Source organism: Pristis pectinata, chromosome 7 (assembly GCF_009764475.1).
Source record: "Pristis pectinata isolate sPriPec2 chromosome 7, sPriPec2.1.pri, whole genome shotgun sequence".
In the NCBI taxonomy this organism is placed as follows: Eukaryota; Metazoa; Chordata; class Chondrichthyes; order Rhinopristiformes; family Pristidae; genus Pristis; species Pristis pectinata.
Window position 1 is genome coordinate 64676991 of NC_067411.1, and position 23027 is coordinate 64700017.

At 39.9% G+C, this 23027-nt stretch overlaps 1 protein-coding gene across 5 annotated transcripts in view; it reads left to right on the forward strand.

Annotated features, from left to right (window-relative positions):
- Window positions 1-23027, forward strand: part of LOC127572774 (transcription factor RFX3-like) — a 217567-nt gene that overhangs the window by 176657 nt on the left and 17883 nt on the right. For all 5 annotated transcript variants that reach the window (XM_052020384.1, XM_052020387.1, XM_052020388.1 and 2 more), the window contains 6 exons: window positions 7041-7159; window positions 7583-7698; window positions 9556-9707; window positions 15365-15462; window positions 17935-18084; window positions 22478-22686. In XM_052020384.1, coding sequence (XP_051876344.1) covers window positions 7041-7159; window positions 7583-7698; window positions 9556-9707; window positions 15365-15462; window positions 17935-18084; window positions 22478-22686 — 844 coding nt within the window. The remainder of the gene's footprint in view (window positions 1-7040; window positions 7160-7582; window positions 7699-9555; window positions 9708-15364; window positions 15463-17934; window positions 18085-22477; window positions 22687-23027) is intronic.

Genomic DNA, 23027 nt, shown 5'->3' on the forward strand with positions numbered 1-23027 from the left:
GGGTGGGTGTGGTGCAGAAGAAACCCCGTCCACAAAAACCTTTGAAAATGAAAATTCATTCACTTCTGGAGTAGTCTTCTGAGCCTGCAGGTGCTTATTGTTCTTCACTGTCCCCATGATGCTAGTCAGCAGGAAACAGGAACATAGAATGTAGGGATATCATAGATAGGTTTAGGAATAATAGGGTTGTAATAGTGGTGATTTTTAACTTCCCTGATATTGACTGGGATTGCATTAATGCCAAGGGATAAGGTAGGGAAAAAATTGTTAAGCTATCTAAGATAGTTTCCTGAATCAATACGTTGATGGCCTTAGAGGGGTGTCAGTGCGGGATCTCCTCTTAGGAAATGAGGCGGGCAAGTGGTTGATGTGTCAATGGGGAAGCACTTTGGGACCAGTGAAAAATAATTTTGTTAGTTTCAGGATAGTTATGGCAAAAGATAGAACTGGTCCTCAAGTTGAAGTCCTAAATTGGGGAAAAGCTAATCTCAGTGGCATCAAACAGGACCTCTCAAAGGTTGATTGGGAGAACCTGTTTGCAGGTAAAGAGACCTGTGGCAAGTGGGAAGCTTTTAAGGTTAGATAGAAAGAGTTCAAGGCCAGCATGTTCCTATTAAAGTGAAGGGAAAGGATGGCAAGACTAGGGAACCTTGGCTGATGAGGGATATTGAGGGTCTGGTCAGGAAAAAGGAGGCATATATCAGGTATAGGTGACTGAGATCAAGCAAGTCCCTTGGAGTATAAGGGAGGTAGGAGTACCCAAGAATGAAATTAGAAGGGCCAAAAGGGCCCACAAGATATCCCTGGCTGATAAGATAAAGGAGAATCCTAAAAGATTCTGCAACCATATTAAAAGTGTTGCCAGAGAGAGAAAGGGTCCCCTTAAGGATCAGTGTGGTTATCTGTGTGTGAAGTCACAGGAAGTGGATGAGGTCTTAAATGAATACTTCTCATCTGTATTTACCATGGAGAAGGATATGGAAACTAGCAAATTCAGGGAGGGAATAGTGATATTCTTGAGCATATCAACAATACACAGGAGGAGGTGTTGGAGGTCTTGAAGCACATTAAGGTGGATAAATCCCTGGGGCCTGACCAGGTGTATCTTAGGGTGTTACAAGAAGAAAGGGACCCTGCAGAGATTTGAGGCTTTATTAGCCCCAGGTGAGGCAACAGAAGACTGGGTGGTGGCTAATGCCATGCCTTTATTCAAGAAGTGCAGCAAGAATAAGTCCAGGAACTACAAGCCAGTGAGCATTATGTCAGTGGTGGGAAAGTTATTGGAAGGGATGTAGAGACAGGATTTATTTGCATTTGAAAAGGCAAGGGATGATATGGGATGGTCAGCCTGGCTTTGTTGTAGGAGAACAGAACAGTACAGTACAGCACAGGAACAGGCCCTTTGGCCACAATGCTGTGCCAACCCAATTACATTAGTAATAAAATGCCCAACTAAACTAATCCCTTCTGCCTACACAATGTCCATATCCTACCATTTCCCTCACATTGATGTGCCTATCGAAGAGCTTCTTGAACACCCCAATTGTATCTGCCTCCACCACCACCCCAGGCAGTGCATTCCAGGCACCCACCACTCTTTAAAAAAAATAACTTGCCTTGGACATCTCCTTTGAACTTGCCTTAAATACATGTCTTCTGGTATTAGACATTTCAACCTTCGGGAAAGAATACTGGCTGTCTATCTATGCATCTCAATCTTTTAAATCCCTATCAGATTTCACCTCAGACTCTGCTGCTCCAGAGAAAACAACCCAAGTTTGTCCAACCTATCCTCATAGCACATTCCCTCTAATCCAAGCAGCATCTTGGTAAACCTCTTCTGTACCCTCTCCAAAGCCTCGACATCCTTCCAATAATGGGGCAACCAGAACTGATTGCAATACTCCAGATGCGGCCTGACTAAAGTTTCATAAAGCTGCAGCTTAACTTCCTGACTCGAGCTCATTACCTCAACTAATGAAGGCAAGCATGCCACACCGTCTTTACCACCCTATCAACCTGTCTAGCCACTTTCAGGGAGCTATGAACTTGGACCCCAAGATCCCTCTGCTCATCAACACTTAAGGGTCTTGCCATTAACGGTGTACTGTCTCTTTACATTTGACCTCTCAAGGTGCAACACTTCACATTTGGCCGGGTTGAACTCCATCTGCCATTTCTCTGCCCATATGCGCAACTGTTCTATATCCCACTCTATCCTTTGCCAGTCTTCTACGCTATCCACAACATCACCAATCTTTGTATCATCTGCAAACTTACTAACCCACCCACGTACATTTTCATCCAGGTCATTTATATACATCACAACCAGCAGAGGTCCCAGTACAGATCCCTGAGGAACACCACTAGTCACAGATCTCCAGCAAGAATAAGTCCAAACGGCCAATTCTCTGTGGATCCCATGCATCTTAATCTTCTGGGTGAGCCTCCCATGAGGAGCCTTGTCAAACTAAAATCCATGTAGACATCATCCACATTCATCAATCACCCATGTCACCTCGTCAAAAAACTCAAGTTAGTAAGGAACAACTTGCCCTGCACAAAGCATGCTGACTGTCCCTAATTAGGCTATGGTTTTCCAAATGCTCATAAATCCTATCCCCAAGAAGCCTCTCCAGTAACTTCCCTGCCACTGAAGGGTGGCTCACTGGTCTATAGTTACCGGAATTATGCCCATTTCCCTTCTTGAAATAATAGAACAATATTAGCTACTCCCCAGTCCTCTGGGACCATGCCTGTGGCTAGATAGGACACGAAGATATTGGTCAAGGCTCCAGAAATCTCATCTCTTGCCTCTCTCAACCTGGAGTATATCCCATCAGGCCCTGGGGATTTATCCACCTTACTGCTCTTTAAGCGACCCAACACCACCTTGTTTATCTCAAAATTCCCTAGCATATTAGCATGCTCCACACTGATCTCACTATCCTCCACGTCCTTCTTGGTAAATACTGATGCAAAGTACTCTTTAAGGACCTCACCCACATCCTCCGCTTCCAAGCACATGTTCCCTCCTTTAGCCTTGAGTGGTCCTACCTTCTCCCTAGTTAACCTCTTGTTCTTGATGTATGTATAGAATGCCTTGGGATATTTTAATCCTACTTGCCAAGGACTATTCATGGCCCCTCCTGGCTTTCCCAATTCCCTTGAGTTCCTTTCTGGCTTCTTTGTAGTCCAAGCGCACTGTTTGATCAAAGCTTTACATACTTTTCCTTCTTGGCTAAATTCACCACCTCTCGACATCCAAAGTACTCTTACCTTGCCATCCTAGTCTTTCCTTCTTACTGGAACAAACCTGTCCTGTACTCTGTGCAGTTGGTCTTTAAACACCCTCCACATGTCAAATGTGGACTTGCCCAAAAACAGCTGTTCCCAATTAATCCTCCCTAGTCCCTGCCTAATGCTCTCATAATTTGCCCTGCTCCAAATTTAATACTCTCCCACAAGGTCCATACTTATCCTTATCTATAGCTATTTTAAAACTTAAGGAGTTGTGGTCACTGTTCCCTAACTGTTCTCCCACTGAAAGGTCGGCCACCTGGCCAGGCTCATTACCCAAAACCAGGTCCAGTACAGCCCCTCCTCTCATTGGACTATCGACATATTGCTTTAAGAAACCCTCCTGGATGCACCTGACAAATTCTGCCTCATTTAAACCTCTTACACTGAGGAGGTCCCAGTTTATATCAGGGAAGTTGAAGACCCCACGACAACCCTATTAGTTTTACACCTTTCCCTCATCTGCCTGCATATCGGTTCCTCAACGTCCCGGTGGCTACTGGGGGGTCTGTAGTATAATCCCATCAAAGTGATTGCACCTTTCTTATTTTTGAGTTCTACCCATATAGACTCAGTGGACAAGCCCTCCATTATGTCCCCTCTGAGTGCAGCTGTGATATTATCCCTGATTAATAGTGCAACTCCCCTCCCCCTCTATCTTTTCTAAAAGATCAAAAGCCTGGAACGTTAAGCACCCATTCCTGTTCCTCTCTCAGCCAAGTCTCTGTTACAGCCACAACATCATAGTTCCACATACTGATCCATGCTCTAAGTTCATCACCCCTAGCCATAATACTTCTAGCATTCAAATACACACACTTCAAACTGTCCATCTCATAGTGTCTATTACTTTGCTCCTGCCTGTTTTTACTGGCCTTCTCAATCCCTCCACTTTCTGACCTGGTGCTCTGGTTCCCATCCCCCTGCCAAACTAGTTTAAACCCTCCCAAGTAGCATGAGTGAACCTCCCGGCCAAGATATTGGTTCCCCTCCATTTGAGGTGCAACCAGTCCTTCTTGTACAGGTCACCCCTGCCCCAGAAGAGGTTCCAATGATCCAAAAACCTGAAACCCTGCCCCCTGCACTAGTTCCTCAGCCATTCATTCATCTGTTCTATCCTCCTTTTCCCGCCCTGACTAGCATGTGGTACCAGGAGTAATCCAGAGATTACTACCCTGGAGGTCCTGCTCTTCAGCTTCTTTCCTAATTCCCTATACTCACTGCACAGGACCTCTTTCTCCTACACCTTCCTGACTCCCCCACCCACACACCCCCCCAGCAGTATCCAAAGGGGTATACTTGTTGCTGAGGGGTATGGCCACAGGGGAACCCTGCACTGACTGCTTACACCCCTTACTCCTCCTGGTGGTCACCCATCTATCTGAAGCCTATACCCTGGGTGTGACCACCTCAGTAAAAGTTTCATCTATGAGGCTTTCAGCTTCCCAGATGGTCCTGAGTACATCTAACTCCAGATCCATTTCCTTTACCTGGTCAGTCAGAAGCTGCAGCTGGGTGCACTTCCTGCAGATGTCATCGTCAGGGAGACAGTGAGGTTCCCTGACATCCCGCATCTTACAGGAGGAGCCTGCCCTATCTGCCATCCTGCCTACACTGAATCAAGGACTAAGGATTTGCAGACAACAAAATTATGACCTTACCTGTGCTTTCTTACTGAAAGCTTTTTTTTCACAAGTTCTCCTCCTCCTCCACCTCTCCCCCCCCACCACTACCCCCTACCACTACCCCCCACCACTACCCCCTACCACTACCCCCCACCACTCTGAACCACTCCAACAACAGCCACTGTGCTTAACCCAAGCCTCTGTCCATTGGCTGCTGCCAATCAGCTAATTGGCCAGTTAACACTAGGAACATGCAAGTGTGCCTCTTTAAGGGTCCTGCCCACTGAAAAAGAACACCAAACACAGAGACTCACCTCTTTTGAAAACTCTTGCCTCCTGTTCCAAGTGTGTCACAAATTTGATTAACTTTTTGAAGAGCTGACTAAGAGGATTGACGAGGCCAGAGTGGTAGACATTGTCCACATAGATTTCAAAAAGGCATTTGACAAGCTCCCGTATGGTAGGCTGATTCAGAAGGTTAGAACACATGGGATCCAGGGTGACAGAGCCAATTGGATACAAAATTGGCTAGGTGGTAGGAGGCGGATGGAGATAGTGGAGGATTGTTTTTCAGATTGGAGGCCTGTGACCAGTGCTGTGCCACAGAGATCATTGCTGTGTCTTCTGTTGTCTGCCATATACATTAACAATTTGGATGAGAACGTAGGTGGTATCATTAGCAAGTTTGCAGATGACACCAAAATTGGTGGTCTGATGGATAGTGAAGAAGGTTGTCTAAGTTGCAACAGGATCTAGATCAACTGGGAAGGTGGGCAAGGGAATGGCAGATGGAATTTAACTCAGATAAGTGCAAAATGATGCATTTTGGGAAGTTAAATCATGGCAGGACATATGCAGTGAATGGAAGGGCCCTGGGAAATGCTGTTGAACCGAGACACCCCGGGGTACAAGTACATAGTTCCCTGAAAGTGTCAAAGTAGATTAAATTAGTGCCTCAGTGACCTTGTTGATGTAACAGTGAGAGTAAATTGGGATATGTGGTAAAAATCTGCAGTAGCCATTTGGAAAGAACCTGTGGAGAAGAACATGACCTCCATGGAGAGAGCAGTCCAGGCAAAGAGTGTGGCCAAAGATATTCCCGCTGAATACCACATATCATAGTGACAAAGGCATTGCAAAACCTGAGCCTCCAAATAATGTGTTTGTAGGAGAGGCACGAGAAGGGTATGGTGTCTCTGAAGACTCTGTGGGATTAGGCTCTTTGCTAATGCCCATGTAAATGTACTGCTGCCATATTGTCACCACTTAGGCACTCATGGAACAAATTTCTCAGCAGCTAAGTGCTGGCAAACATTTGTGGACTTAAATTGTTTGAGCAGCCTGCGTTCACTTCCGACAGTGAATGATCAGGAATCCAAAATGTCAATAGAATATCCTTTTAAGTAAGAAGAAAAGCCAGAAACTACTATGACATGCTCATACATCTGCTGAGACTGTTACATGATGGTTGTGCTGTAAAGCTTTTAGCTCTAATTTATGTTGGTACAGGCAAATCTTTGAAATAATGATGTAATCATAAGATGTGTGTTTGACCATGCGAAAATGTCAGATAAGCTAACGTAAGTAGCCTATGGAAGTGCACAATCCAGTTTTACGCCTGCATGATTTCACCCAGAAATGATCTCTAGCACAATCCAGTCCTGGTAGTTTCAAAATTGGATAACATGGCACCTAAAAATTGGCACCGTGCAATCTAGTTTCTGGGGTCATCCACTTAATAATTTCATCATTGTGATAAGAAGACCTAGACATTATGATGAAACACATGGGAAAATGCTGTGTTTAATGACCTGCATGGCATTTACTGCATCAATTTTTCTTGGAAAATATGTTAACCCTTTATAGTAACAATACAACACTGTACTTTCATGTGTAACTAAAACGTTCAAAGAACTAAGCATCCTTGAATGAAGTCCAATTTGTAGTCGTCAAATCATTTCAATGACAGAAAATTAAAAGTAGTTTAATTATGGCCTTCTTCAGTGTATCATCTACACAAAGCTTGTAAGACCCATTGCTGTCAATAAACTAAGCAAGGTTTTGTTTCATCTGATGAATTATGTTAAATGCTTTTTTTATTTATTCCCGTGATAGATGCCTCTCGTGCTCTTCCTGAATTTATAGAGCTTGAGGTTGGAGATAGTCCCTTGTTGGATGGTATTACTATTGAGGACATCAGAACACTACAGATTCTATATAGAGAACACTGTGAGGTATGGAATTTATGGGCAGTAATCATTATTTTTCCAATTCAGAATATAGCCGCCTTAAAAGTAAATGATTTATCTTTTCACTCATGCAATTCCACAATAATCTTTGCCAGAACTACTAGAGCAAAACAAAATCATTAAAATGACATTACCCTTTTTCATCAAACTGTGGTTAATACTCTTTACGAATTTTACTATTTCACTTGGCATTTCAGGTTTTTAGCTCAGGTAACAAAGCTTTAAAATATTACAAAAGAAATAATTAAACCTGTATCTTTATTTAAGTCACCTGTAAGATTCCAGATTCTCATTGAAAGACATAGAAGGCCTCATGTACAATGGTGCCTATGATGAGCCTGTCTTTTTCAGAAATGTGTATTGAATTCTTTACACTGTACATTTTGCTTATTTTGTTTTGTCTTACAGGCGATACTGGATGTAGTAGTGAATCTTCAATTTAGCCTCATTGAAAAGCTATGGCAAACATTCTGGCACTATAGTCCATCCCCTTCAACTGATGGGACTACGATCAATCAAACAAGGCAAGTTTCTGACTTGGGCTAGGGCTACTCTGACTTTCACAACTTAACCAGTTTTATTAAACTCAGTTATATGGAACAACAAACAAGATGCTGGAAGAACTCAGTGGGTCAGGCAGCATCTGTGAAGGGAAATAAACAGTCGACGTTTCAGGTCGAGACCATTCATCTGGACTGCTGAGTTCCTCCAGAATCTTGTTTGTTGCTGTAGATTCCAGTATCTGCAGTCTCCTGTGTCTCTCTTTAGTTTGGTGGAAATTGGTTTAAATCCTTTTTAGAGGGCGAGGTTGGCCATGCTCAGTCTTTATTTCTTGGAGCATAGGAGAATGAGGGTTGATCTTATAGAAGTTTATAAAGTCATGAGGGGCATAGATAAGGTGGATGATAGCAGTCTTTTCCCCAGGGTGGGGGAGTCCAAAATTAGGGGGCATAGATTTAGGGTGAGAGGGGAATGATTTAAAAGGGGACTTGAGGGGCAACTTTTTCACACAGAAGGTGGTGAGTATATGGAACGTGCTGCCAGAGGAAGTGGTTGAGGCAGGTACAATAGTATCATTTAAGAAGCACTTGGACAGGTACATGCAGGGGTGGGGCGTAGAGGGATATGAGCCGAACGCAGGAAATTGGGACTAGATGGGTGGGAACCATGGTCGGCATGGACTTGTTGGGCTGTATTACTCTCTGACTCTAACTTTCCCTTGAAATACAGTAACTTGCTTGTGTGCTTATCAGTAACCATGGAGCCTTTTGACTTATCACTTGTATCTGCCAACTTCTGAATGTCGAGCAAAAAAACAAGCTGCTGGAGGATCTCAGCAGGTTGAGCAGCTGCGGAGGTGGAGAGGAATTGTTGACATTTTGACCTGAAACATCGACAATTCCTCTCTTCTCTCTTCTCCCCCCTCCCCCCACAGATGGTGCACAACCCACTGAGTTCAGCAGTTTTTTGTTGCTCCAGATTCCAGCATCTGCAGACTCTTGAGTTTCAACGTCTGAATGTCTGTGGGCTGGTATAGTAGAGACAGAATATAGTTTCACATTTCTTTGAAGAAATGCCCAAAACAACAGAAAATATATTTCTCTTTAAATAAGTCATACATTTCTATGATAATCAGTCCTGAAGAAGGGCCATGACCCGAAACGTCAACTATCCCTTTGCCTCCACAGATGCTGCTTAATCTGCTGAGTTCCTCCAGCACTGTGTCTTTTGCATGATTCAAAATGCTTTACCACATAAACAGCTGATACAAGTATTGTCTATATCCAAGCAATTAATATCAGATTATTGGACAGTTCAAAGAACTTCCCTATGAAAGAATACCCCTATCCACCCCCTCCATTTTCCTGCCATAAATTCAATATTTATGAATGTGGAAGCTGGAGAGTAGCAAAGTACCAGAATCTGATACAAAAGTAGCAAGAGTCAGTCAGAACATAGGAACTGGGAACAGACATGTATACCCACAACATTTCACTCAAGTCTTGAAGTTCTGACCATCATTCCCATCTTCAACATATTCTCTCCGGTGCTGCTGAGACAATTCAGTGAAGTTGAATTTTCTTTTCAAATAACAATAAATCTGTGGATTTGCTTTACTTCTGACTTTAATATCTCCATTGTTAAGCGCTTCAACTGATGTATGAGGCCTAAAATGAACCTGCATGCAAACTGTATTTTGTCACAAATTTCAATTTAGTCTGCCAAAACTACCAATGCCTTAGGCATCTTAAGTTTGGTCCAGTGGCCTTTGTAGTACTTGTTAGGGATATAATAATCCACCATGCAATTACAGATAAAAATTCATCATTTGTCACTGGTGCTTTAATTATTACTGATTTAATTCCATATATGTTCTGCAGTGATAATGAAATAGAAGGTAGACTTCCAAAGGCAAAGCTTATTGCTCTGTGCAAGAATGATTCCGTACTCAAGTGGATGTGCACCTGCGATCATGTAATGTACCAGGCTCTGGTGGAAATCCTTATTCCGGATGTCCTCAGACCTATTCCTAGTAAGTACTCGTGCAAATGGCTTTTCTAAACTTTCAAAATTACTTGTAAAATGTTAAAAAAAAACTAATAATAAATGATTGCATTGTTGCATATGTTCAACAGACATCCCTTGATTCAGATCAATTTATTTTGTGTATATAATAAGCCTTGATGAAGTTTTTATTTTCCATGTCTTTAAATTGTCTTAGCAATGTGACTGTGAAAGCAGGTGCACAATATCCTGCTTTCCTTGTGTTAAAATGAGAAAGGATCGTATAACTTATCTATTAAGTGAAAGCAAGAGTTATGTAGGAAACTGTAGATTTTTTTTCCTTAAAAAGGCATGGTTTAGCTAATAAATGAAGTAACAGAGTTGATGAAGTGAATGCTGGGACTGCAGCTGTTTACAATGTATATTAATGATTTAGGGGAAAGAAGTTTTTGTACTGTAGCCAAATTTGTGGGTAATACAAAAGGTTGTGGGAAGGCAAGCTTTGAAGAGAATATAAACAGTTTACACTGAGATATTGATTGATTGATTAAGTAAGTAAGCAAAACATTGGCAAATGGAGTATAATGTGGGAATATATGAAGTTGTTCAGTTTGGAAGGAAGAGAAACAAGGTATAATGTAAATGGAGAAAAATTGCCAAAAGCTGCAGCTCAAAGAGATTTGGGAGTCCTCATACATGAAACACAAAAAAAAATAGCATACAATTGCAAAGAGTAATCTGGAAGGCTAATGAAATGCTGGCTTTTATTTCAAGGGGTTTGGAGTATAAAAGTAGGGAAGTCTTACTACAACTGTACAAGATACTAGTTAGGCCACATCTAGAGTACTGTGAACAGTTTTGGTGCCCTTTTTTAAGGAAAGACATAATTGCAGGCAGTTCAGAGAACTCACTAAGATGGTTCAGGCTCTGAAGGATTGTTTTATGAGAAAGGGTTGAACAAGTTTACTCTGTATTGAAGTTAGAAGAATGAGAGGCAACCTTGTTTAAACATGCAAGAGGTTTGCTCTTGTGGGATGTTGTAGGACTGGGGGCATAATCTTAGAATAAGGGAGCCCTTTTAATACTTAAATGAAGAAGAATTTATTTTCTCAAAGGGTTGTATCTTTGGAATTCCTTGCCTCATAAAGTTGTGGAGTCTTCAAAATCGAATGTATTCAAAATTGAGATTGGTTATTTAATCAGTAAAAGAAGCAAGAGTAATGGGGAGGGAGTGGGAAGTGGATGTGGAAAGTTGGATCAGCCACGATCTCATTGAATGACAGAGTAGACCTGAGTGACTGAATGCCTCTTCCTGTTCCTATTTCCTATGCTCTTAAAACCACATCTGAGCCTGTCACCTTACTGAGAATTGTGCAATAAATTCCCAGGATATCCTGTTTAGTAAAATATTTGGACAGGAAATCACTATAGCAGTGAAGTTGAACTTAGGAAAGTGATTTTGTTAAATTGTCTCTCATTGCAATGTGAGGAAGAAAAGTATGTATTTTGAATAAGTTTGTTTTGTACTGAAATTCTCATTATAAAATAGATAATGTTGTGAGATAATGTTGTATGAGAGATGCTTTTTGGCCTTACTTGATGATGCATTATGTGTTATTAACAAATTACAGATTAGTTATTTAGAAATTAGCTGCTCTCACCATAGGCAGCATAATTTCTGATGTATATAATTTTCAATATTAGAGAGTTTTTTAATCTTTGCACTCAAAATAGTAAATTTTGTTTTTTTAGGCTGTTACTTGGCGATTCCCATTCAAGCATGACTTTTGTTGCACATAACCAAGCATTTATATTCACAAAAATAGATTTGATTTACACATTTAGAACATGAGTAACTTGAATCCTATTCTAACCAAAATCTTAAAATTGCATTTGAAGAAGTTATGGGGCTGATGTGCAAGATCATACATGCCCATAGCTGAGTAATCCTGAGTGAAGGCGGTAATTCAGTCTTCTACTCAGTAGAGTGCTGGGATGAGACACCAGGACCAGCTGTGAAATCTGCCAGCTGAACCGGTGTCAGATTAACCTGATGCAAGTACAGTAGAGCCATTAAACAAATAGCAGAAGGGGGTTGCCCAGAAAAGAGTAAGAGTTATATCTTTATTGGTAATTGGTTTATTATTGTCACATGTGCCAAGGTGCAGTGAAAAACTTTTTTGTTTTGCATGCCATCCATACAGATCATTTCATCACATCAGTGCATTGAGATAGTACATGGGAAAAGCAATAACAGAATCCAAAATATAGTGTTACAATTACAGAGAAAACAGTTCTCAGTTACAGAGAATTACATTTAATGTAAATATGAGAATGTGCAGTGTATGCTTGGTCTATTTTTATGTTGTTTTTGATAATTAATTTTTGTTTAAACCAGTCTTGAGCAATTTTGAATGTTTGCGAACATCAGAGGCATTCACAAACATTCAATGTAAATGGCAGTCTTGACATCTGCTGAACCTGAGGTCTGGCCTCACCAACTGTCAGAACATTCTGTCATCACAACCTGATACTTGCACTGAGAGAAGTCCTGTGACACCCTGGGTATTGCCGATGAGTTGGGAGCTGGTCTTCCAGTGGAAGACTGCACTCTGGATCATACTGGAAGAACCAGTGTCATCCAGGGGAGAAGATCTGCCCTGATGTGGACACTGTCAAATTCCTGTTAATCATATCAAAGGAAATGATGGAAATGTGGTTCTTTGCTTCCACTTTGTTTTTCTTGTACCTCATTTATATGTTGACAGTCTGTGGCCAAATTGCTGACTAATCTGATTTCTGTTTATCATTATTGAAGATTGTAAACTTAAATTCACAATAAATACAATATATTTTCTTTGTTATGTAACATCTTTAATTACAATTTTTTGAGGAGTGGGAATTAATGCTGTCATCAGCTGGTCTTCACTGATCTGGCAGATTTAATTCAGCTATTTTATATTAGATATTATTGGTTGACTTTATCGCTGCAGATTATTCTGTTCTTCTCCAGTGTTTATCCTTGGCATGTCATCTCAGTGCTACTTTTCTTCAGTCCATTCCCATTCCATTATCACACTGCCACTGCTAGTGTATTCCAGATCTCCATCATTGGACCACTCTTTTATAACTCTGCGATAACATTGTTCAGATCTACAGGATCAGCTTTGTTAAGAATGCTGAAAACATACTACAGCAGCTGCTCTTTCAGCCACCATGTCCTATGTGCTTCTCCCAAAATCAGTCTCTCATGCCATCTGTGTCACTGCATTTAAAACCCATCTTTATTCTTTATCTTGCAAACCTGCCCCTAAATTTTTTTTCTATGCATTCTTTGGCATTCTGTTGTGTCCATTTTAGTTCTTCAAGTCTTCCTAGCAATAAGGTTTGCCCAAGTGTCCTCTTGTTTGCAATTTTCCCATCTTCTTAAAATGGTGCCTTAGTAATTGCTGATACAGGTCCTCCCCAGGTTGTGAATGCCCAACTTATGTACAGCCTGTACATACGAATGAGCATTTGGGAGACTGGCAGGATGGATTTTCCTGCTGCTGTGGGGCTGCAGACATTTTCTGCCAGGTGGGAACTCAGTTCTTGGCCACATTTACGACTTGCAAACTGTTCGGTTACAAGCAGTTCATAGGAACGAATTTCTGCCGTAACCTGGGGAGGACCTGTATACTTTTTTGCATAAGGGAGGTCAAGTTGCAAGTACCTTAAGGTTGATCTCTGGCTCTCAAGTTGTCTTCTTGAGCTAAACAAAGAGCTGCTCAATGCCAGAACACAAGTGCAGAAGATGGGCTTCTGAACTCCTCCTAACCCAGGTTTCTACTCTAAGGAATAAGTAGGTCATTTGACCCCTCACTCCTGCTCAAATGAGATCATGACTGATCTGAACTTCAGCACCAGTTTGTCCTACTAACCCCATAGCCCTGGATTCCTATTAAGATTCTACAATTCTATTGATCTGTCTTGAATATACTGAAAAAAATGTGTATCCACAACCCCTTGGGTAGAGAATTCCAAAGGATTTATTACCCTGTGGATGAAGAAATGTCTTCTTCTAAATAGCTGACATTATTTGAGACTGTAGTCTCTGGTTCTAGGCATCCTAACCAGGGAGAACACAATCCTTGCATCTACAGTGTCAAACCCAGTCAGAATTTTGCATATTTCAATGTGATCACCTCTCAGTCTTCTAAACTCAGGAGAGTATGGGCCGATTCTGCTTAATATCTCCTCATACGCCAATCACAGGAATCAATCCAGTGAATCTTCATTACTTTTCCTCCATCTCATATATCCTTCCCCAGGCAGGGAGACCAGACCTACATGCAAAATTCACTTATCTTTTGGAGAGAATGTATGCTCTGCTGGACGGTCTGTTTGAAGAGGTGCTTCAATCAGTTTGTTTGAATTGCGCCCTTGTAACTTTGTAAATAACTTTTCGTGACCAAATGCATTTTCATACAACGAGATAGTTAGAACATTACAGCACAGTACAGGCCCTTCAGCCCACAATGTTGTGCTAACATTTTATCCTGCTCTAAGATCTATCTAATCCTTCCCTCCCACATAGCCCCCTATTTTTCTATCATTCATGTGTGTATCTAAGAATCTCTTAAATGTCCCTAATGTATCTGCCCCCACAACCTCTGCAGGCAGTGCATTCCACACACCCACCACTCTCTGTGTGAAAAAAAAACTTACCTCTGACATCCCCCTTGTACTGTACCTTCCTCCAATCACCTTAAAATTATGTCCCCTCATGTTAGCCATTGTGGCACTGGGAAAAAGTCTCTGACTGTCCACTCAATCTATGCCTCTTATCATTTTGTACACCTCTATCAAGTCACCTGTCACACTCCTCCTCTCCAAAGAGAAAAGCCCTAGCTCACTCAATGTAACCTCATAAGACACACTCTCCAATCCAGGCAACATCCTGGTAAATCTCCTCTGCACCCTCTCTAAAGCTTCCACATCCTTCCTATAATGAGGCGACCAGAACTGAACACAATACTCCAAGTGTGGTCTGACCAGAGTTCTTTTGAGCTGCAACATCACCTCGCGGCTCTTGAACTAAATATCCCGACTAATGAAGGCCAATACTCCATACACCTTCTTAACAACCCTATTGACCTGCGTGGCAACCTTGAGGGAGCTATGGACATGGACCCCATAACTGAAGTGATAGAATGAGCATTTCAATTAGTATAATCAATCAGAATAAAGGATAGAATTTGGTTTAAAATAGCCTTAGTTACAACTCTATTTACATCCTGGTGAAAGGCGATCCAAGTCCATCCAAAGGAATTCAAGGATAAGTCCTAGTGAAGATAAATTCAATTATACAGTTAGAAAAGGATTATTGTTCATTGTCTATGTTTTTTGTTCCTTTTTGGTGAAATTATTGCATGGGATTACTGAAGCTGATTCATACATAGGTTGATGAAAAATCTTATCAATGTTAATATGGCTATCATTGCACAAGGTAAGTGATGTTGGTTCATACATAGGCTGATGATAAACATTGTCTTTGTTAATATGGTTTATCGTTAGATGCTTCAATAATTAAAGTTCTGTAATACTTAAAATCCAAGAAAAAGACAATTGAATGATAGACTTCAACTCTGCAAAAAAAACTTGCTGTTAATCTATACATCTTTAATTCATTTTTGCCATTGTTAGGTGCCTTGACCCAAGCCATTCGCAATTTTGCAAAAAGCCTTGAAGGATGGCTGACAAATGCCATGAACAATATTCCACAGCAAATGGTTCGCACCAAGGTGAGTTTAAAGGAATTGTTCTAAACTAAATTACTTACAATTCCAAAAGGTTGAAATATTTAGCGGTCTCTAAGACTCTTCTGCAAGAAATTTAAACAACTTTCTTTTATATATTTCATTAAATATAGTATATTGGTAAATGCTGGGTATTTAGCCTTTCCTGGATCTATTTGGTGATGCAAGGAATTTCTATATTATTTGCTTACCCCTAAATTATCTACATTCCAGGCAGTACAAACCTAACTGATGTAATGTCTCATCTTCATTTAAGTCTTGCAATCCTAGTAATGTTCTAACGGATCTGTATTATCAACAGATACTTTCTAAGATTTGGTATGTTGAATTTTACAGGGAACACAGAAAAAACCTTTGTGTATCTGTAACAAAACTCTCTCCCTTATAGTACAACCATCTATATAAAAAGACTAACATATTGTTAGACTATTTGATTATTACCAGCTTTTTGCCTTCTACAGAATACTCATATCTATCTATCTTGTGTTCAGAATTGGAGACATCACACTTACATGCATGAAAATACATCTGCCACACTTTGGCCTAGCTTCTTAACATTTTGTATTTTTTTTTTAATTCCTGCCTGCCTTAATTATTATGCCACCAGTATTTGTGTCACTGGCAAACTTGACTTAAATGATGTTCTCCTGTTTATCTATTAATACAGTGAATAGTCGAAGGCCCATGCATCTTTTAGAAAGAGGAATGTTTGCATGCATTAGTTTCTGTTAAATTGAGGTCTGCTGATAGGGTTTGCAGGTCCCCCTCTTGAGCATCATTCTTTGGCTCATGTTGGTGTCAGTAATTGTGCTGGTAACAAATCAAAATTAACAAATGTTGCACAAGTCCAAATGTGATCAGGTAAAGAAATAACAAAAATGATCAAAGTTAATGTATTTTCTAGTGATTTTATTTTAAATTAGTTACCTCAGCCAATTTAGCTAACATAAAGTTCTGTATGCCTGAACATTAATAAATTGTGTCAGAATGTTTCTGCCCACAAACAAATGAGTGAACCATATATCTAATGTTTGCTCTGATGAGCTGAACAGTGGAACATTTTGTGGTATAATTATATGTAGATTTTAAATCTTGTGCAACAAATCCACTACATTTTATGGTAACCGCTAAACCTTGTTTTATGTTGATATTTGTCAGCAAATCTAGAAATTCTTATGAGTTAATTTGTGTGAAGCCTAAATTGCTTATTAATTAATGGCTGTTGCATGCCAGAATCTGGTAATTACTTTTTCTCCCTAAACGTTTTGAAGTTTTGTCAAAGTCAGTTTTTCTCATTAACTATACAATGTCATAATGTCACATCATATGTCTAGCTAGTTTTCATTACAAAAGAAAGAACTTGTTTTTATTTGTTGCTTTTCCGACCTTGAGATGTCTAGTAATATCTTGAACTGAACTGATTAATTTAGTGATTGTTACTGTACAGGAAATGTGATGATTTTCACATGGCATAGTCCTACAAAAACAAATAAATGTTATTAACATAAATTGATTGATCTGTTTTTGGTGTTGTCTGAGGAACTTATTTCACTGATATTTTTCAGTGGAGGAATAATGGACAAATCAACTGAACTCACCAATCTTGTCAGAATTCTGTGATGGATTTTGTTAGATCAATCTGAGAATGGCAGATGAGGTGTTGTGTAATATTTTCTGCTGACTATTATCTTGATTATAAGGCTGCTGGACTTCAGATGACAATTATTTTTCTATCTTGTTCAAAGCTTGGGAATAATTTGTTATACTATGCATGGACATTGTTCAATGTGATATTTGTGTTTCTGATTAATGTGTGGCCCCATTTTTTGGTTCACTAATGATAAACTTCAAATTCAAATTGACTTATTTTACACCGACACATGATGTATGTAATGCACGAGATACTGAATAAATCATGGTTTAAAACTTGTTGTAATTCTTTTTTTTTAATTTTCCAAGCTAAACATATGGGTGACTGGTCCCAAATGAACGTGAATCATTTACTGATGTCTGTTGGAGGTTAGAATTATGTTGAATCAATGTACAAATGGGAATGAGCAGAACATAATTACTCTTGAGAACTCATTTTTTCGATCTCAGTTTTCTTTTAACCTATTTTCATAATAGTTTCCTGCCCTAGTTTTTAAACTAGAATCCACTTGTTAACTATTGGTTTATACCTCAATGAACGCTCTAGAGCACAGAAAATGATGATACACTCTGAGATCTTTTTAAAGTTCTGTAGATTGTACAAAATTCAGAGTTAGGGTGGGACTTTTTTAGTATATACAACATAAGTACACTAAAAACAACCATACGATAAAAATGAGCTACATGGTAATATTAGGCAAAACCAAGGAACTTTTAACAAAAAAAAATTAAAGTATAAGCAAACCTGTCATAATTTAATGACCTATTAGTATAACTTCCTTCCTATTTATACCTGTTTTCTGATAGGTTGGAGCTGTAAGTGCCTTTGCTCAGACACTGCGTAGATATACATCCCTCAATCATTTAGCTCAAGCTGCTCGAGCTGTGCTGCAAAACACATCTCAAATTAACCAGATGCTGAGTGACCTCAATCGTGTAGACTTTGCCAATGTCCAGGTAAGCTTCAGGTTCAACTGAAATTCAATATGTTGAAAAATAAAAACAGAAAATGCTGGAAATATTCAGCACGCCAGGCAGGCATCTGCGGAGAGGGAAACAAATTTAATGTTTCAGGTCAATGACCTATCATGTTGAATATTTCCAGCATTTCCTTTGTATAGTTTAGATTTCCAGTATCTGCAGGTTTGTTTTGCTTTTCGATCAATTGTGTTGCCATAATATGGTATTTAAAGCTTTCTCACTAACCTTTCCTCCAATAGCAATTACAAAAAATAGTATTCCCATTTCTTCAAACTCTTTGTTTGAATACTTCTAGGCAGGCTTTTGCCCCCGCCCTTCAAAGTTACTAATGGTATCCTTTGAATTTGTGACAAAGGTAATTCACTACATCTCCCTCAATTTTTCTGCAGCCTTTGACATGATTGACCACTCCTTCATCATTGCCCAGGTGGGTGGGATCATAGCTAGGTTCTAATCTTATTGATGCGATCAAAACCAAACCAGCCACTCCAATAGTTTCTCTTATGACCAGACTGTCAAATTGTCCAGACTGTTGGATGTTATCCATATTAATACCCTGCACAGTTTTAATTCATTTTTTCAGATGTTATACAGTATTAAAATAAACTTTCCAGTGAGCCCGCTAAGTTTCAAGGGAGCAGAGGAAACAAAGTCCTGGTCAACTTAAAAAGAGTGCAGGAACTGGGGCTCCCAGTAAGTTGAAAAGGAGTGTGGGAACCAGGCCCGACTGAGTAGGAGGGGAGCGTGACAAACATCACCTGGTGAGCCAAATGCCGAATCATTGGGATTTCCAAACACAAGGGATCCCCAGATCACAGAAGACCTGATTTATGGAAATCCAACTTTATGCAAATTCTCCCATAGAACTCTAAACACATACAAACAAACCCGTCAATTGTACTTGATCATGGATATTTGTCATAGAGTCTTCAAAGTTTAAAATAACATTGAACAATTTATGCTGAGAATATCTGTATGGACAAACATCCAAGTGTTTAAAGTGTGGCTTTGTTAAAAAGAAATGTCTTGCTGGAAGTTCTTTACCTCTGATGCCACTCTGGCTCCTTTATGACCGAATCCGTGGCAACTGGCTACAAATGATTGAATCTTTGTTGTTATTTCTGTCACCCAATTGTTTTCCCTTACCGAAAAATTGTTTGTTTCCAACTTATGAATAAACCAGTTTACAGACAGTTCTCTGGAATGGAACCCTTACATAACCCGAGGAGTGCCTGTACTCTGCTCATAGATCATCTGAGTTTTATTGCTTGTAGCTCAGTGTCAGATTTTGTTTGATAACTTTATTGTTCTTGTTAATTTCAACCTACCCACCTTTATTTCTTTTCAGAGCTCATCTAGTTGAATTCAGTCCATTTGTACTATTTGCTTCAGAGGCATTTCTCATTGACTCATTCAGTGACCAAGTTTGTGTAGATATGAGGTTTATCTCCACCCAAATTGCTGACCCCACAAACTGAGGATCAGCCTAATTTTCCATTCTGTGGATTAACTATACAAAAAAGCCACTATGACAGCTGTTTCAGGATTCCTGTTTGTAGCAGTAGAGCTTATACTAGCTGCCAGTGAGAAGAGGGGCATTTTGTGTCAAAAAAGTTACAATTATGGACGGAATGAGTTGATCTTTTGTAATCGATTCACTGATTACATTAATATTGTGCCAATATTGTTATGATTCTGTGGGTGGTTTGAAAGCATGTTCTCTACATGGGTGCTATTTTGAAATGCAGACAAGTGGAGATTATTCCATCACACTTATGATTATTCCTTGTAGATTATGGAAAGGAATTAGGAGTCACGATATGAATAATTTCCCACTAGATACCCAGTCCCTTCTCAGCTTATATTGTAATTATGTGGCTGGTTCAATTGCATTTCTGCTCAATAGCGATTCCTTGGGTGATGAGGGTGGAGGATATAGCAGTGGGAATGCCATGGAATGTAGCTGATTAGTCTCACTTTTGTTGGAAAAGGTTATTTCCAAAACCTAACATGGTCTGAATGCTACTTGCCACCTACTGTGCCTAAATGTTGTCTCCATCTTGCTGCAGGATTGGACTGTTTCATTTTGTAAATAGTTGCAATTGGAAATGAATAATGTACACAGTCATTTCAATGAGCTCCCCTATTTCTGACCTTGTTATGGGGAGAAGGACATCAATGAAGAGGCTGAACATAGTTGAGACTAGGACACTGCTCTGAGGAGCACCTGCAGCTGTTTTGTGGGCTGAGGTCATGGACATTCAACAAGATCTTCCTTTTATGTGAGACAACTTCAGCCATTACAGAGTTTTCCCCTTGATTCCCATAACTGCTTTTACTAATGCTCCTTGATGCCACACTTGATCATATATTATTTGCCATGATGTGAATTGTAGCGGGCCCCATTTCATCTCTGGAACTTGGGTCTCTAGTTCATGTTTAGACGAGACTGTATTGGGGTCTAGAGCTAAGTGGTCCTGGTGAAGTGCAAACTGAGGGTTAATGGGCAAGTTGTTGGTAAGTGCTGTTTGACAACACCATCGATGACAACCTCCATCACTCCACTAATGACTAAGAGCAGACTGACTGGGAGTTGATCAGCTTTATTTGATCCGCTTCATGTAAATGGCACATACCTGGACAATTTTCCACATTGTTATTCAGATATCAATATTACAGCTGAACTAGAACAGCTCAACCAGATGCATGACTCTTTCTGCAGCACATAATGGATATTTATTTTGAAATTATTTCTGAATTCCAGTGCAATGTAAAATCAAAATTAGATTTATTATCACTGACTTATGATGTGAAATTATAGCGAGTAGTATCCTGAGCTAATGAAAAAGAGGAATATTTGCAGGATTCCCCAAAGGACATTGTACCCAATTAAATACTTTGAAATGTAGTAACTCTTGTAACATAGAAATCACAGTAGCCAATTTGTCCACAGCAAGCTGTCACAAGGAGCATTGTGATAATGATTGGATAAGCTATTTCAGTAAAGTTAATTGTAAATAAACATTGGTTAAATACTGGGTATAACTCTCCTGCTCTTATGAAAATAATGACAGGGGTTCTTTTACTTCCACCTGAAAGAGCAGACAGAGCCTTGGTTGAATATCCCTTCTGAAAGGCATCTTCAACAGTACCGCATTCCCTCAGTATTGCACGGAAGCATCTCAGGCCTCTGGAATGGCACCTGAACTCTCAACTTCTGATTCAGAAGTGATAGTGCTACAACTGAGTCTCAGTTGTCACTAGTCAAGGACAAGATCAAATCCATGATTCTTGTCTGTGTCAATCTTCAAGATGGCCTGTGCCAATATCCTTCTGTGATTCAGCCCCTGTCTCTACAGCTGCAGGCATGAATCCTGAAGACTATATTTCCTGCTTGAATTAAATACATTTCCTCCAGGCCACAGAGGAACTTGGAGTGACAAGGGAAAGATCCAGTTTTTGTGGTTGATGTGGGAGCCCATGACATGGATAGCATAAAGAAGGTTTTGTTGAAGGAGTGTAAGCAGCTTGCAAATTAAAAAAGCAAAATCACAAAGATAATATTTGGAATACAACCTAAATCACGTGCAAATTGGTAAAGGGTTAATAGGATCAAAATGTTGAAAGCATAGCTTAAAGATAGATTTTGGGGAAATGGGTTTCAATTCATGGGGTATTGGCACCAGTACTAGAGTGGGAGGAATTCCATTGTAGTGGGTTTCGATTGATCATTTCACCTCCTCCATATCTGAAGAGTACTTGATAAATTACTTTTTTTTTATTTTAATAGTAAAACCACAATTTGAATTGTAAACCAGGACAAAGCAGTTTGCTTTTCTGCTACTGAAACTCGTAATCTACCTCCCACATTATCATCCCACTGGATGAAACATCTTAAGATCTGAAGAATATGCTCCAAGTTACTTTTAACACCAAGAAGGATAAACTCACCAATGTCACACAAACACCATTCCCTCCAAGTTCCCAGGTGAACACTTGAAAGTTAAGCTTTAGCTTGGGTACCTACTACATCTCCTTCCAAATTCTGGATTCCTTATCTAACACTACTATGAAGCACTATCACCACGAGGATTACAGACATTCAAGGAAAAGGATCTCTACCATCACCTTGAGACCATCAGGGGTGGGCAATAGTCTCAGTCTCCTTGTGTCTCATGTGTCACATCCATAGCTTTGTACATGAATAACCCTTAGGACTATTGAAACCAACTTCTGTTGACAATCAACTTTACATCTTTGGATTGCTGAGTTTATCTTTCATCCAGATGTACCACAAAGCCCTACTTAGCTGTTCACTACATCTATATTATTAATAATATACGAATGCATATTTGTCATGTATTGACAGGAGCAGGCTTCCTGGGTGTGTCAATGTGATGACAACACAGTACAAAGACTGGAACATGACTTCAAGATGACTCTCCAGCAGCAGAGCACCCTTGAGCAGTGGGCTGCCTGGCTTGATAATGTGGTGACACAGGTATTGAAGCCCTACGAAGGGAGCCCTAGTTTTCCCAAAGCTGCTCGTCAATTCCTGCTTAAATGGTCTTTTTACAGGTAGGTTTTTGTAATTAAAATTTTATGAAAGATCTTAAATAAACTAGAAAGCCGACTTGTTATCTGAGATAGTTGGATTGTAGAGGTCAAGCACACTCCCAGGAAGAGAATATCTGATATACTCCCTGTGCTACCCTTACATTAAGAACTTAAGAAATAGCAGCAGGGATGGGCCATCTGCTCATTGTATCCTTTGGTTTTCTTAATATCCAGAAAGCAATTGATCTGTGTTTTCAATGAGCCTCCGCAATCCTCCAGACAAGAAAATTCCAAAGGTTCACCACCATGTGAGTGAAGAAAGTTTTCCTTAGCTCAGTGCTAAACGGCCTCCCTTTATTCTC